The sequence below is a fragment of the Theropithecus gelada genome, chromosome 5 (assembly GCF_003255815.1).
Source record: "Theropithecus gelada isolate Dixy chromosome 5, Tgel_1.0, whole genome shotgun sequence".
Lineage (NCBI taxonomy): Eukaryota > Metazoa > Chordata > Mammalia > Primates > Cercopithecidae > Theropithecus > Theropithecus gelada.
This window is the reverse complement of record NC_037672.1, coordinates 89063219-89079306: the sequence shown is the minus strand read 5'-3', so window position 1 is coordinate 89079306 and position 16088 is coordinate 89063219. Positions and strand designations below refer to the sequence as shown.

The window sequence follows — 16088 nt, the reverse complement described above, 5'->3', positions numbered from 1 at the left end:
TATCTTGGTGAAAATCCTAAATGTTCATAAACTACTGTTACAGTAAAAATGCTTCTTGGCCGGGAACGGTAGCTCATGCTTATAATTCCAGCACTTTGTGAGGCTGAGGTGGGTGGATCACTGAGGTCAGGAGTTCAAGACCAGCCTGGTCAACATGGTGAAACCCTGCCTCTACTACAAAATACGAAAATTAGCTGGGTGTGGTGGCACACGCCTGTAGTCCCAGCTACTTGGGAGGCTGAGGCAGGAGAATTGCTTGAACCCAGGAGGAGGAGGTTGCAGTGGGCCGAGATCACACCACTGCACTCCAGCCTGGGTGACACAGCAAGGCTTCATCTCAAAAAAAATAAAAAATAAAAAATAAAAAAATAAAAAAAAAAAGTTCCTTTGGTGGCGACTGAATTTTGTACTTGTTTAAGAAATGATCAGTTTCCATTTGCATTTTCATCAACTATGTAACTTAAATACCTCTGCTAACTTGGGGCTCAACTTCAATCGTTCATACTGTGATCTGTGATATTTTAGACACTATTGAATGGCTGGAGATAGTGGCACTAATTAATTACAGTTTAGAAAGTATTTGATGGCTACTCTGATTTTTGAGAGTCCGATAAAGCAATGAGAACCAGTGTGGCCCCAGACAAGACTTAATTTCTCACTTTCAGGTGACTTGAAGTGTGGGGGGAAGTGAAGCTTGTTCTTTCCCCATATCATGAATGGATATTTTTGAAAAGCTTTGATTTCATTTAGGTGTTAGTACATTATGCTAAGGAGCTGATGCTTTGGGGAGAGGATACTGCCTTCTATGCGAAGACAAACAAGGACGCCTAAAATGTCCTTAGGTAGCCCTTTCTGCACTCCAGGGGCAGTTAGAGGGCAAATATTAGGTGTGTCTAATCTACTTAGGAATTTGAACCCAAAGGGGTCTGTTAAACAATTGGCCCATTTGTCTGAATCTTTCTGAACTTTTTCTGCTTGTGCATATCTTCTGATCACAAAATCTTGTCAAGTATCCCAAGAGTACTCGCTCCTGTGAGGCCAAGGCCAATGCTCATTTCTTTTGCTCTCTTATCTTCTGAACGAACAACGAGTTAGAAGGAGAAGAGGCAGAGGGACATTCTAGTAAGATTTGTCCCGCTGGAGAAGAGAATGATCCCAAAGAACATTGCCACTGTCTATCTGCAATATTATTAGACCTTACATTTAACTGAGGGAACTTCTACCAATGGCTTTATTAATAATGTAGTAATGTCTGTTTCTAGTGTCATTCAATGTTCCAAAGGCTTTGTGAAATTGGGCACTGAGACTTTTCCTATTTCCAATTAAAACAGTGGAAATGTACCAGTTGTTTCGTGGACTGCTTAATATTTGAATTTATTCTGACCTATTGTCATAAGATTGCTTATCAAATAGGTGTTCTATGTTCCCAGAAAAATGACTGAGGCTATTAAGATTCAAATCATTGAGAGAAGAAGAAAATCTCAGATTTTAACCTAAATGAGAAAGAACTAATTTAACCTTTCATTTTATCTTTCTTTCATATATTACATTGAAATAGAGAAAGAGGGTGGAAGAAATCTTCCAGAATAAGGAAGATAAAATCTGACTGAGTAGCAGGGGAATATAATCCTAGAATACTAGTTCTTCTTTCCTCCCGGGTGTGGAAAGGGGGACATGTGGGCCGTTTTGCTACCATGGAAACCAACCAAGGTATGTGGGAGGGGGAGGGAAGGCCCCTTTGAGGCCCATCCTCCCCTTCTTGGAACTTAAAGATCTTACTTTTCTCAGAGTTAAAGTGTTCTAGTCAGGAGGTGATCTTTCTAATGGCAAGAGGGGTGTGTGTGTGTGTGTGTGTGTGTGTGTGTGTGTGTTTGTTTTATTTGAGTTCCAATTTGCCTTCTTTCCTACTTTGCCTTTTAAATCTAGTGATTCTGGCTATCTTTAGTCTAGACTCACTCAGAAGGAAAGTTGACAGTTAAAGACAAAACAATTGTTGAGTACACATTGGGTATCAGCACAGCCTTCTGTTGTGGGGATGCATGGACTGCAAGATATCTAACACATCGCATAGAGTCACTAGATACAAACTCACTATTATGCTAAGCTATATCTGTCCTGTTCCTATTTCCATACTCAGAGATCTCTTAGAAAATAAGCAGCTCAAAATGAATTTCCTCTCCTCTTTAATTCAGAGGAATTTCTGAGCCACAGTTCTCTTTAATTTTTAAAACTGATTATTAAAAACTGTCATCCTCAACACAGATACAGAAGCCAGTCCTCCTGGGTTTGCTGTTTCTTTACAATCCTGTCACAGGCATCCACCTTTCCGCTTCTTCCTTCCCAGTCCTTTCTAAGCTGCAGTGGAAGGCGAAGGAGCAAGGAACCAGGTATTTGGAAGGCTGGTGAGCATGCCAGTCTGTCTTTCTGGAAGGATGTTATAGGAGAGAAGAGATCAGCTTGGTAGAAATGTGCCACTGTGGATGGTAGGAAGTTCTTATCACAGGAAGCATCCTAGACTAGGTTGGAAAATCTCAGAGGGGGAGTTGGATTAGATGCCCAGTAATCTCATTTTTAAAAAAATAAGCATTCTATTTTTTAAAGCAGTTTAAGGTTCACAGCAAAACTGAGCAAAAGGTGCAAAGATTAGCCCTCTCCCCACCAATCTCTCCATTATCAACATCCCACACCAGAATGGTGCATTTATTACAACCCATGAATCTACACTGACATGTCACGATCACTCAAAGGCCACTCTACATGAGGGTTCACTCTTGCTGTACATTCTATGGGGTTGGATAAATGTATGACAAGTATTCACCATTGTTGTATCATACAGAGTATTTTCACTGTCCTAAAAATCCTCTGTGCCCTGCCTGTTCACCCCACCCTCCCCAGATTTCCCGGCAACCACTGATCCTTTTACCACAGTTTTACTTTTTCCAGAATGTCATAAAGTTGGAATTATACAGTAACCTTTTCAGATTGGCTTTTCTCACTTAGTGATACGCACTTAAGGTTCCTCCCTGTCTTTTCATAGCTTGATAGCTCATTTCTTTTTAGTGCTAAATAATATTCCATTGTCTGGATGCACTAATATCCTTATGTTAGTTTCTAGAGATTGCAGGATAGCACTGCTAGGGTATCCACAGAGATGAAATAAAGAGGATATAACAGCCTGATATCTGTGATTTCTACTGAGAATGAATGGCTGAGTTTCAGAGTTCTGAATGAGGGAACATTGCTAGTGCTCGGGAGTCAACCTCAGCGTGGCTTGTGTGGAGCCCCTGACTCTGTGCAAACAGGATGTGGGAGGGCTTATGCAGTCCAAGTGACAGAGATGCAGCACACACCAGCTGAATCTAAACAGGGACTGTATTGACTCCTGTAACTGGGGGTAAGTCTGCATTTTCAGGCATGGCTGAATGTAGTGTGGGAAAAGGTGCTATCAGGGTCCTGGCTGTCTCTGCCTCTCAATTGTCTTTTCTTCTGGGTTGGCTTCAATTCTCAGCTGACTCTCCACGAGGTGGCCAAGATGGAGCTCCAGGCTCACTTTCTACCAGCTGGTTGACACCAGTGCAAACGAAGAACCTCTTTCCTAGCAAAACTCTCAGGGATGGATTTAATTGGCCCAGCCATGAAGGAACCCGGGGGTGGATGCCCCTTATTCCACAGAATTAGGGTCTGGGATCATCATACCACCACCTCCTGGACAACATGAAAGTGGGGCAGGAGAGGTTTCTAAAGGAAAATTGGGAGTGCTCTTATTAAAAGAATGGAAAATGATTCTGAGCAAGGGAGGTCAACAGATGTTCTTTGTAGCCAGACTACAGGAAACGTCCAAAAGAGTGGAGATGGGTGTTGATACGGTTTGGATATCTCACTCAAATCTCATGTTGAATTGTATTCCTCAGTATCAAAGGCAAGACCTTGTGGGAAGTGTTTGGATCAATAGGGCAGATCCGTTATGAATGGTTTGGACCATTGCCTTGGTGGTAAGTGATCGCTTGCTCTGAGTTCATATGAGATCTGTTTGTTTAAAACTGTGTGGCAGCTCCCCTCCCACTCTCTCTCTCTGTGGCTCCTGCTTTTGCCATGTGATGTGCCTGCTCCCCATTCACCTTCTGCCATGATTGTAAGCTTCCTGAGATCTCCCTGGAAGCCAAAAAGATGCCAGCACTCTTTCCTGTAAAGCCTGTGGAATCATGAGCCAAGTAAACCTTTTTCTTTATAAATTACCCGGTTTCAGGTATTTCTTCAGAGTAATGCAAGAACAGCCTAACACAGGTGTCAATACATACTACATAAAAGTAATGAAAACAGTGGTCTTGAATATGGTCTCAAAGCAATCAATTCAAAAAGAACCTCATTATACCTTTTTATAATTGAAAGTTAAATGTCTACTGGGACGTGATCTCTCCTTTTCTGGGCCTTTGTGTTGTTTGGGCTGCTAGAGAAGAGTAGAAGCAATGGTGAATTCACACTGAGTTCCTGTCTATCTGTTTCCAGTGTGTCTTCATGTACTGCCAGGACTAGAAAGGTAAACATGACATTTCCTAGACTCCCTTGCAGCTAGGGTAACAGATACAAATGAATTTAATTAATCAGATGTGCTCAGAGATTTGAAAGGCAGAAGCAAGGAGGAAAGATTATTTCTGCTACTTGGTTGCTTTCTGCTGCCATGCACAATTGAGATATTGGGCTTCTCTGCAGCAACTTGCCAATGTCTGGTCTCTAGCTTTGTGAGTTTTGAGAGAATAACAGAGGCAGCCACTGTGTTCCCCTGATTATGGAAGAGGCAGCAGCTTCCTGCATGGGCCAGTTCTGCAGTGCTGCTCTAGGAGCCATTTCTGTAGGTCCAGCCTAGAGCCCGCTACTCTAGCCCTTCCAATGACATTGAAAGCAGGTAATTTCCTGTATTAAATCATCTTTGAGTTAAAACCGCTAAAGAGTGTCTGTTTACTGGATCCAAACAAGCCGAGTTGACAAAAGTCTCAAGAAAAAATAAAGTCTGGTTCTTGCGCAACGCCTGGATGTTCAGAGAGGGCTGATTTGGGAGCATCTCCTGGTGACGTGGGCAGAGGAGCAGCTCATTTGGCTTCCATGGGGGCATGTTCCTATGGAAGAAGGGAGCACCAAGGCAACTTCTGGGGATTTTCTCATCAATATAAGGGCTCGTCCTTAGAAATCACTAGGGCTCTTCTCTCTGTTCACCCAACAGGAACTATCCACTGTTCCTTTAATTCATTTTCTCAATGTGAGGCCTTTGCTATATTCACTAATGCTTTCATTTATAATCCACAACTATTTACTGAGCACCTACTGGAAAGTGTTATTCTCTTTGCGAACTAACCCATCTCGCCCCCTCCTGACTCCCTGCTCCATACTCCCACGTACATGCACACACACATGCACACTGTACACAACACACAAACTTCTCAACTCCTTTACCACCCACTCCTTGACTGCCACAGCCCAGGTTTTTAGTACTAGTTTGTGCTCCTGTAATTCCTGAATTTTCCCTATCAAAGCGTTTTCTCACATTATATTGAAATTGCTCATTCACTTCTGTCTCTCATGCTGAATGTAGCTGCAGGGATGGCAAAGGTTGCATTTCTTGTTTGCCACTGTAGACTCAATACCTAGCATAATGTCTGGTATACACATAGCCCAGACATCCAACAAATATTTATTGAATTTATATTCTGGCATTCTAAGGGCTTCCAGGGACTGAATTGTCTGGGCTAAATCTCTTAAGATCAAAGGAAGTGCTAGAAACTCCAGATGCTGAGATAAAATTGAACCTTGGCAAAATACTTCTTTCTTTTCTTCCCAAACCCCTCATGTTTCAATTCCCCATCCTTGTCTCTTTTGGCTTGACCAAAAAAAGAAAAAAAAAAAAAAAGGTGGAGGAGTTTTTAACCCGAGACTTTTTGCTTTCTCACTTGTAAAATGGAAGCATAGTGAATTAAAGATGGCCACACATTCTTTGACACCATTCCCATTTAAAGATAGGATTGATGTTCCTGCTCCTTGATCTTTAATCTCGGTGGGCTCTGTGACACTTGACCAATAGAACAGAGCAGAAGTGATGCTGTGCCAATTTCCAAGTGCAGGTCTGAAGAGACTGGCAGCTTCTACTTGGTTTCTTAGAATGTTCACTCAAAGGGAAGCCCGTCGCCATGCTGTGAGAGAGCCTGAGCTAGTCCCAGCTGTTCTGCCCATTCCAGCTGACACGCAGACATATGAACGAAGATACCATCTTGAATGTCCTGCCTAGTTGAGCCTTCAGGTGATACCAACCCCAGCTGCCATCTGACTGCAACAATGTGAGAGATCCTAGGTAAACACTCCCCAGCTAAGCCTAGTCAACACACAGAACTGTGAGCCACTGAAGTTTGGGGTGGTTTACTAAGCAGCAATAGATAATGGCAACTAGAAGTAATGGTAATACCTACCTCATAGGACTGTTATGAAGGTAAAATGAGATTTTTAAATGCAAAACTCCTGTGTACAACCTAGAATGAAATAAGCACTCATTATGTATCATCATTTCTCCTGCCTTGCCTCCTTCCTCTTTTTAACTCTATGAATGTCTCAGAAGGAGAGGTAGGTGGAGTGGAGATAGGCTATATGCTAGGTATTTGGAATTTGAAGAGCTCTCTTTTCTTTTTTCCATCTTTCTCTTGCTTCTTTCTTTTCTGTGTTCTTTAACACATAGCCAGATCGTTTAGATCTAAAATAAGAACACCAAATCAAGCCTTTGCGTTGCAGACAGAAAAATCATAGGTTTTGTATGGGCTTATGGTAATGAAAATCAAGCCCAAGAAGCTAAATGATTCAAAGCAAAATTCCCCTTGACAGTTTTTGTCATCTCTCTCTCTCTCTCTCTGTGTGTGTGTGTGTGTGTGTAGAGAGAGAGAGCAGTTAAACAAATACTTTAGCCTACATAATTATTTTACCATGTAAGCATGATAGAATTGCAGGCTTTCTGGAGGGGAAGGATTTTAAAAGCACATGGTTACCTGTAATTACAGTCTTGCAAAGTTTGATTTTATAGAAGTGACACTCAAGTCTGATTTAAACCATGCAGAAAGACATGCTGCATATTGGAAATGCTCTTTTTCTTTCTGACTCAAATGGCTATTTTGTTCTAGTGATCTCCCTAGAAGTTAACATTTTATTATGCTTATTGTAAGGTTGTGTGTCTTTCTAATTATGTGGCCCATCCTAGAAAACTTGCTACCTTGAGATTACCTTTCGATTTCTCCTTGCATTCCTGCAAACACCTAAACCTCTGTAGACAAGAGGTTCATCTCAGAGTCTGAACTGGCTAAGGTTCATAAATTCTGTCAAATACCTGGTCAATTAAGTTCAGGTTGGAAGAGAGGGTCAAATTAGATGCGTGACATATGTGGATAAGGGCATTGGTTTATTTCACATTTCAGACTTTAATGTGAGTGGGTACACAAAGTCACAGAGTTTGTTGTCATACCCCAGCATAAAAGCCTCTGGGACAAGGTTCAAAGGGTAGCGGGGAGAGGGCCTTGGATGGGGGATGGGGTGGTTAACCCGCGACTCTAGTGACATCTTGCCATCAGCTGCAGCTACAGACTGTAGCTTGCAAGAGGAATTTGGCCTGCCATTGAAGATGTGTTTCTCAGATGAGACTGTAAGGGGCTGGAGCTTGGGATTTTAGGAGTGCAGGGCCCACCTCTTCCTTGGCATCAAGCCACTTAACTAAACTCTTGCGGTGTCTTATGACCAGGGACGAAGTGCGGGGCCCCTTCAGACGTCGCAGCTGGGCTGTTTTCTTTCCATTTCACAGTTCCTGGAGAAGGTGTGACTGAGTGAGGCGTTGGAAAGCTTGTTCTATAATTACTTCTTGATCCGCTTCTGGGCGTGCTGTGCATGCGTCCGACCATGTGTGTTCGCGTTAGCTTGTGCTGTCGACAAGAGCCAGAGAATGTGGGTCTAGGATAAAATGTGGATGATATTTTTGCTTCAAATGTCACATTTTAGGGGGTTCTAAAGGTCTTAGGCTGGGGGCTTTGTGGATGACTGCAACTGTAGCCGAATCTATGAGCCGGGATGTACCCAAGCCAGTGCAATCGCTCCAAATTAGGGCATGCGGCACTAAGCCGGGCAGCAGACACCGCTCCCGGCCCGTCGCGAGCCGGCGCCCCAGGTGGGGGCTGCAGCCAATGCGCGCGTGGGCTGTGGAGCTGGCGGAGGCAGCGGTCCGGAATGGCTCTGTGGGGGCTGGGCTCTCTCCCGGGTCCGGCAGCCACACCATCTGCCCCGTGCTCGCGCGGCGGGACCTACCAGGCGCCCGCCCTGGGCTGCGCCACCTCTGCCCACCCGCCGCTCCCCTCCACCCGAGGCCCCTTCCCCCCAGGCCTCACGGGGCTCCTCACTGACTCCACGCGCCTCCGGGGCCGTCGCGCGCGCTGAGCGGCGCTGGGGGCGCGGCCTCGTGCAGGGCGCCCCGGGATTGGCCGCGGGGGAAGGGGGCGGGGCCGGGCGCGGAGAAAACAACTTGCGCGCCGACCGAGTACAGTCTCGGTCCGGAGCCTGAGCCCTGCTGAGCCTTGGCGCCCGCCCCAGCCCCGCCCGTACCTGCACTTATTTATCGTTGTTGTTATTATATATATCTATATCTATATCTATCTATATATATATATATATTTTTTTTTACCGCGGAGCCCCGCATTCGGGTCCTCCCGCCGGCTCCCGTGCAGCGCTAGCCTTCTCCAGTTCCTCAGTCCCCTCCCGCGCGGTGCTCCGCAGCCGAGGCGATGCGCCTCATTCAGAACATGTGCACCATCGCCGAGTACCCCGCGCAGGGAAGCGCCGCCGCCTCCGACTGCTGCGTGGGCGCCGCCGGCCGCCGCCTGGTCAAGATCGCGGTGGTGGGCGCCAGCGGCGTGGGCAAGACCGGTGAGTCCTCGCGCTTAACCCCGGGGCTGGTCGTGGGCGACCCCTGACGGGATTTGAGGCTGAGCGAGGCATGGGGAGCGGCGGGAGCTGCAGTCCGACCGCTCGCCGTCCCCTGCAGGGAGCCGCTGCCCCTTGGGAGTGGGCTTAGCGGTTGTCGACGCCACCCGCCTGCTTCCACAGAGGAGGAAAACAGGGATCAAGAATGGCCAGGCGGCTTTCTGGCCAGGCGGCACCGCCGCCATCAGAACTTTGGGGTGTTTTAGTCTCTGGCAATGCCTGGCACAGAAAGGGGAGTTAGTGAAGCTAGCACCCCTGGGAGGTCTTGAAGGTTAGGAAGACGTGGGTCTACTGGAAGGCTTAGGTGTGGCTCAGCCGGGCTCAGAGAAGGGGATGGGCTCAGTGAGCCTTCCAGCTGCACAGAGCCATAATTCACTATGCCTTCTACCCCCCTTCTTTTTGTCTGCAAGAAGGGTCAAGGAGCTACAGGGTAGGAATTTCACTTGGTGGCCATCTATGGCTTTCTTTGGGAGAGCTGTTTTCCAGGCTGGGGGTGGGGTGGAGAACAATCTAACTTCCAAGGTTAACATTTTGACTTTCTTTTTTGTGACCTGCAGCACTGGTGGTCCGGTTCCTCACCAAGCGATTCATCGGTGACTATGAAAGAAATGCAGGTGAGACAATGCATTTGAGAAAAATTCTGTCCCATTGCAGGAGGGCTGTGGTTCCCATTTTCCAGCACTTCCTAGGCAGGTTCTTTCAGTGACAGTCCGAGCCTGAGGATCTTGCCACTTAAAACTTTCTCCAGCCCTCCATGCCCCCCCTCCCAATAACTACCATCTGGCCTCATTCCATTCCAAGCCCATTCATCATTTTATCAAGTGCCTGAAAGTATTCCCCTTGGTATGTTTTAACTATAGTGACCCCAGTTGGAAGCACCCTTTGTAGTCAAGAACCTTTCCCTTCAAAACACTTCGGCAAAAGTCGTAAAAAAAAAAAAAAAGATGGTCAGCTCCTTCCCCCACCCCTCTCCTTCTCTGCTGGCTGCCTTTCAGAGGTGACCTTTTAAAGCAAAGGCCAAAGGAGAGCAGTTGTAAACCTAAAGTTCTTCCTTTTTAACAAACAACTGGATGGTAGAATTTTAGGAGGAGAATTCCTGAATAAATGAGAGGACACATTTTTCAATCCCTATGATTAAGAATAGCCACTGGGAGGCTTAAGAGCTTTCTACCTATGCTCTGTTAGCAAATTGCTTAAATCTGTAGACCATATGAGTACATATAGGGGATTATTTGAAACGAGCTGTATAAGCTATCCCAAGATAAGACGTGGCAGCCTTCTGCTTTGATGTAGAGTTGATTATCATTATGTCACATTTTTATTCCAACTGATAACATTGGCTGTGTGTTTACTAACAGTATTTGTCTAGCAAGCCATTATATCTAACGGCCAAAATACAAAGTTACAGTGAAAGAATGATCAAGTACTCAAGAAAACAGAAACCTCACATAGGCTGAGCAAGATAATTTGCATCAAGGGAGTATTCTAAAAATGGAAACTTTGTTTAAAATTAGATAAATACGTTTTCAAAAACTTGCAAACTTTGCCCTGGTTTTAATAAATCTAACATAAGGTTAAAATTGCTGTTTTTTTTTTTTTTTTTATCTGAAGTAAGCCCACTAAATAGAAATAAACTATAGCTTTTTTGTGTGCATTTGTGCATTGTGCATTTTTTTTTCTAGCTTAAAACTCAATGTTTTAAAAGTCGTACAAGAAGGAAGAACATAATCTTTTTTATTTGCCTTCATAGGTAATCTGTATACTAGACAAGTTCAGATAGAAGGTGAAACCCTGGCTATTCAGGTTCAAGACACTCCAGGTATTCAGGTGAGAAGCTCTGAGACTCTGGGTGAAAGGGGAGCCTACTTGGCTGTGGAATCATTCACTTTTTCTCAAGTCCCTCATGCTGCAGGAGCAGAGAAATTTGCAGAGTTATATGTAGACTTACATATTGTCTGACAACTCAGTTGTATCTGGCTGTTGGTCAATCTTAGCATGGTTTAGTTTGGGAGATTTGGCTAAGGGGCAGAAATCTTCCTTTAGAAGGATTCAACACAGCCGGAAAGCCCAAACCAAATGCAGTAGGAATTGGTGTTTTCCTTGCTATGGTTAAAAAGTCCAGTTCTAATATATGTGTCTTTGGCATGAAAAACCAAGCTTCTGGGTATAGTCTGCAAATACTTGGAATCTCTTTTGTACTGTGGAAAGTTGCTCTATAGACAAAAGCGCCATGCTAGGGTTTTTTTTCCCCCGCCTCCTGAACTGGGCAGTTATCCAGGTTTAAATGCTTCCAGCTCCTATCTTTACTTCGCCAGACTTACTGTCTAGCCAGTTAATTTCCCATTTTGTGCAACTACAAAGTCTCTCTGCATGGAGTTCTCTGCAGGTCAATTTTCCACTGGAGTGTGGTGAGCTGCACTGTTATTTATTCCAACTCTGTGCAGCTGGATCAACATATTGTCAAGAAAGCTGAAGTGTGTGCGATTTAACTTGTTTATGGCCCGCAACCTGGCATCACTATGAAGGGCTCTTTTGAATTTGAAATCTACCCAAGCCCAGGCTCTTTGCACCACTGACCAGCATTCACCTTGCTGTCACCCCTGTCTTTCAGGTCCATGAGAACAGCCTGAGCTGCAGTGAACAGCTGAATAGGTGCATTCGCTGGGCAGATGCTGTGGTGATAGTTTTCTCCATCACTGACTACAAGAGCTATGAACTCATCAGCCAGCTTCACCAGCACGTGCAGCAGCTACACCTGGGCACCCGGCTGCCTGTGGTGGTCGTGGCCAACAAAGCCGACCTGTTGCACATCAAACAGGTTGACCCTCAGCTTGGACTGCAGCTGGCCAGCATGCTAGGCTGCTCATTCTATGAAGTGTCTGTCAGTGAAAATTATAGTGACGTCTACAGCGCCTTCCATGTTCTCTGTAAAGAGGTCAGTCACAAACAACAGCCTAGCAGCACACCTGAGAAGCGAAGAACCTCCCTCATTCCCAGGCCCAAGTCACCCAACATGCAGGACCTGAAGAGGAGGTTTAAACAAGCTCTCTCTGCCAAAGTGAGGACTGTCACCTCTGTCTGAAGCAGGAGGAGCACTCAAGGGGGTTTGGTCTTCCCAGGAAGAGGGCCTGAGTGCAGGAATGTTGAATACTGGCAGTGATTCCTGGTTCCAGAAAGGGCTGGAGCAGAAGGGCCAAGAGGGCCTATGGAACTGCTACAGAAAAGGAAGTGTTGTTCTGAGAAGGGGGACAGGATTGATGAGGCTTGAAAGAGCCCACTGAGCCACTCTCTGAATATGTGAAATGTACTCTGTGTCTTTTCCTTTAGAGTGGGGAGGGGGCATAATCGTTTTGGTTTCTGCATTTAGCTACCTTGTAAATGGTGGTTCGTTGCAGTTTCACCAAATGTATTGGTGTGATTTACAGTGGGAATGACAGAACAGATTAAGCATTGATAGGCTTTCTTTTTTCCCCGTTTTCTTTTTCCTTCTTTCTTTTTGTCTTTTTTTTCCCCCAAGAGGAAGAATTGCTTTTCTCTTGTCAGTATGATTTGTAACTCTGGAACACTATTCTTACAGAATGCCTTTCTAACCTGAAGGATACCCAGATTTCTTTCTTTATGAACAAGATGGAAAATCCCCTACCCCTCAAAAATGGATTGAGTTTATGGGCCAGAATATTCTGTATACCAGACATCGGTAAGCTCGCACAGTTTGCAGGAAGGCGCTGGTTCCCCCTCACAGGATGTGCATGCTCAGTGGGCTGTGTGTTGAGGAGTCGTGAACTTCACACTCTTCGGCCCCAGACTTTGCCTGTATAGTTTTTTGTTTTGGGTTTTAACTGTTCCATCAGGAAAAAAAAAGTGTCAGTTGATTTTGGTGTGATTTGTGTAAATGGTTCATGGCAATGGCATTGGAGTGCTTCCGAGGCCTGGCTGAGTCGTGCCTAAGGGTGGCTGAAATACGAAAACACTATTTTACAGCAAGTGAACAGGGGCTACCTGCCAAATCCCCTCTACAGATGCACTTTAAAAAGCCACTCATGCTTTGGCTTAAACTGTAATTAATTTATTTTATGTACAATAAATCTCATTTGAAAAAGAGCAGACGTCTAACTTGGTCTCTACTGAAACGTTAACTTTCTGCCCTTTAGACAAAGTATGACCTGGTATCCTGTGATTACTGGGCACGTTGAGTCTGGCATTGTGCCTTTCAGGGGTTATCGCTCAAGGATTACAGCAATCCAAGGAGGTACATGCTAATATTATCCCCATAACACAGATGAGGAAGCAGGCTTATAGAACAAGATCAGTAACCTGTCAAAGGCCACAGCCTGTAGCATTGTAAATTGTAATTTGCTGCTTTATATTCAAGACTAGCTTATCTCCTATTCACTAACTTCATGTCTCAGGTATACTAAGGCAGATGTCTGGCTCCCCATATTCAGCACAGCCTCGAGGGTATTCTTTCTTGGACGCTAAGATGACTGCTTCTTTACACATGCTTTGTTTGGCAGACCTCTTATTTGGGTATGCTGCTTTCAGGAGATTCACTTTATTCTCACTGTAGAAGCTTGCAGTCATTGATCTGGGGCTGTGAAATCAGGAGCCAGTCCCATGGACCTTTGCCACATGTGTCTCACTAAAGCTGCCAGCTCTCTCGTCTGTGCCACTTGGGCCTAGAAGATCTTTCCTGCAAGTGAAGTGAGCCACCATCTATAGGGGCAAATAATCACAGCTGACATTTCTTTGAGTAGTGCTTTCACATACCTGATCTCATTTAAGGCCAGGAGAACCCAAGAGAATACTGTGGGGTATTGACACCATTTTACAGATCCTGAAGACAGGCTCTAAGTTTTGGGTGATGTCTTCAAATTCACACAAAGGAGCTGAATCAATGCCACCTCACTGTATTTCCTGTTCTTAGTCTTTTGGAGGTTTTCATAGCTGAGACACTCCTGCATGCGTGGGGCGATGGGGCCACAGTGAATAGCAGTTGAGGGGCTACTGTGGGGTGGTGCCAGGATTTCCAATCAGTGTTCCCACAGGGTACAGATTCTGATGGCTGACAGGGTTTCCAGGGATGCCTCAAACCTTCCTAATAAGCAAGGTAACTTTCTGTGCTTCCAGCCTAACCTCATCTCTGAGAAGGGTGTGTGTGTTGGTGGTGGGCAGGGAAATGGTGCTAACATGGGACTGAAAACATCTCAGTTCAAGGGCAGTGACAAGTATCTCCAACTGGATTCTATTCACTTTTATTCCTATTCAGCCTATGTGGTTGTGTTAACAATGTCCAGTGAGCAAGAGTTTGATCTTTATATAATTACTAAATGTCCCTTCCCCACATTCTGGAATTAAGAGTTTGCCTGCAGGTGGCTGGCTTTATGCTCCCGAGGCGCTGAGCAGTGCTGCATTTTAGTGATCACTGCCGCGCCACTGCCCCCTTTCCTTCCCACCAACTTACAGGCTGCAGGGCTCTGGCAGGCCTTGTCTGCTCCCTTGCTGAGCTGTGAGCTCCGCCTTCTCCCTTCCTGGCCCCCCAGTTAGCGATTGCCCCTTACTTCCTCACCCCTGCACTGGACTCAGTCTCTCCTACTGCACCTTAGACAGGCTGGAAGCGAGCTCAGAGCTCTGGTGCACCCAGAGGGATAAAGTGGCTTGTGTAAGGGCACTCTAGGAGAGAGAGGACAGGGAAAGAGACAGAGACAGACAGAGACACACACACAGGGACAGAGACAGAGTCGCAGCTGGAAACCACCCACGTCCCCATTCTGTCCACTCTCTCAGGCAGATTTGTCTATTTATAGTTCTGGAACACATTTTTCTCTCTTCTAATAAGTCTAGATTTATGTTTTATTACTTTTGCTCCTCTCTTGTTGGTTAACTCTTCACTTAATCCCTGTTTTTGTTTTGTTTTGTTTTAAAATTTATGATCTACCACCACCTGGCCCTGAGAAACGACCCTCTCCATCTAGACCGGGGAATACCTCCTTCGCCATCTGGGAAGGGGAAGGCAGGGATGTGTATGTGTCTGGGGTACAGGGGAGCAGAGAAAGGGAAGGAGTTAGAATTTACTGAACATTCACAACATGCCAGATTCTATGTTACCCCCGTTAAGCTTTTGAAAAATCCTATAAGGAAGGGTAGTAATATCGCTTCTATTTTAAAGATAAAGAAACTGAGGCACAGACAGATGAAATTTACCTTAGGGCCACATCAGTTATAACAATTAATGTTTCTATTTATGGAAAATCTGTGTGCCAGGCCCCACAGGAGGGTTTTTGAAATAACTGATGTTTGCTGTGATATCTCTACAATCCATCTTTAGTCTCCTCTTCAGAAAAGCAAAAGGGAGGCTGAGAATTAAGTGGCTGGCCCAGGCCCTAGGTGGCCTCCAGGACTCCACCCCAGGTCTGTCTGATGCCACTGCCTAAGCCCTGGGCTGATGGCTCAGCAGAGCCCCACCTAGGAGCCCTCCTCTTCCCTCCCCTGGCCGGGTCTCCTGTCCTGCTGTTCTCATCTCCCCTTTGCTGCTATAGGCTCCTGGATCCTGCTGGGCTCCAGGCCCCCCTGGCTGCCACACCACATCTGCTGTTGCCATCAGCCAGCTGCTTACTGGCCTCCAGCCCTGCTCAGTGATAAAGACGTCCAGGCTGGGAGCGGGAGGGGCGTGCAGCCCGGCTGTCTCAGAACCGAATCCACTTCTGTCATGATGTCTGCCTTTTGAGTTTCCTCCCTTGCCTCAAATCAAAAACATTCACAACACTCTGCAGCCTGCCTGACGCTGCGTGGTGTGCAGAGAGGGCTCAACCCTCAAAGTCTTCCTGGCTGCTCCCGGCTCCAGCACTCACCAGGCGCCGCAGATCCCGGGTTTGCCTGCCCAGCCAGCTCCTAACCCCAGGTTTAGGAGCCATGGGTGTATTTATGGTAAGCCCCTCGCTTTGGTGAAAAATGAGATTTTGACATTCATCTTACACTCCAAGAGGGAGAAAACAAATGTGTTTTCTAGGCAAATGAACAAGTTTGTAGGCACATCCCTCAAAAATGAGCTAGCTGATAATCTCTGGTGCTACCTGTGCACCCAGGGGAAATGAGCA

The 16088-nt window shown here is 45.7% G+C and overlaps 1 protein-coding gene across 1 annotated transcript; it reads left to right on the top strand.

Moving 5' to 3' along the window:
• Window positions 1-8684: 8684 nt before the first annotated feature.
• Window positions 8685-13095, top strand: RASL11B (RAS like family 11 member B). The gene is made up of 4 exons (XM_025385883.1): window positions 8685-8937; window positions 9552-9608; window positions 10745-10821; window positions 11606-13095. The coding sequence occupies exons 1-4, from the start codon at window positions 8796-8798 to the stop codon at window positions 12074-12076; spliced, it is 747 nt and encodes a 248-aa protein (XP_025241668.1). The 5' UTR covers window positions 8685-8795; the 3' UTR covers window positions 12077-13095.
• The last annotated feature ends 2993 nt before the right edge of the window (window positions 13096-16088 follow it).

What these genes read in the sequence shown, in the direction of transcription:
- RASL11B (XM_025385883.1), top strand. Translation starts at nt 8,796, where the DNA reads ATGCGCCTCATTCAGAACATGTGCACCATCGCCGAGTACCCCGCGCAG. An exon ending in TGACTATGAAAGAAATGCAG is followed by an intron (nt 9,609 to 10,744) that starts GTGAGACAATGC and finishes TTGCCTTCATAG; the next exon opens with GTAATCTGTATACTAGACAA. An exon ending in AAGACACTCCAGGTATTCAG is followed by an intron (nt 10,822 to 11,605) that starts GTGAGAAGCTCT and finishes CCTGTCTTTCAG; the next exon opens with GTCCATGAGAACAGCCTGAG.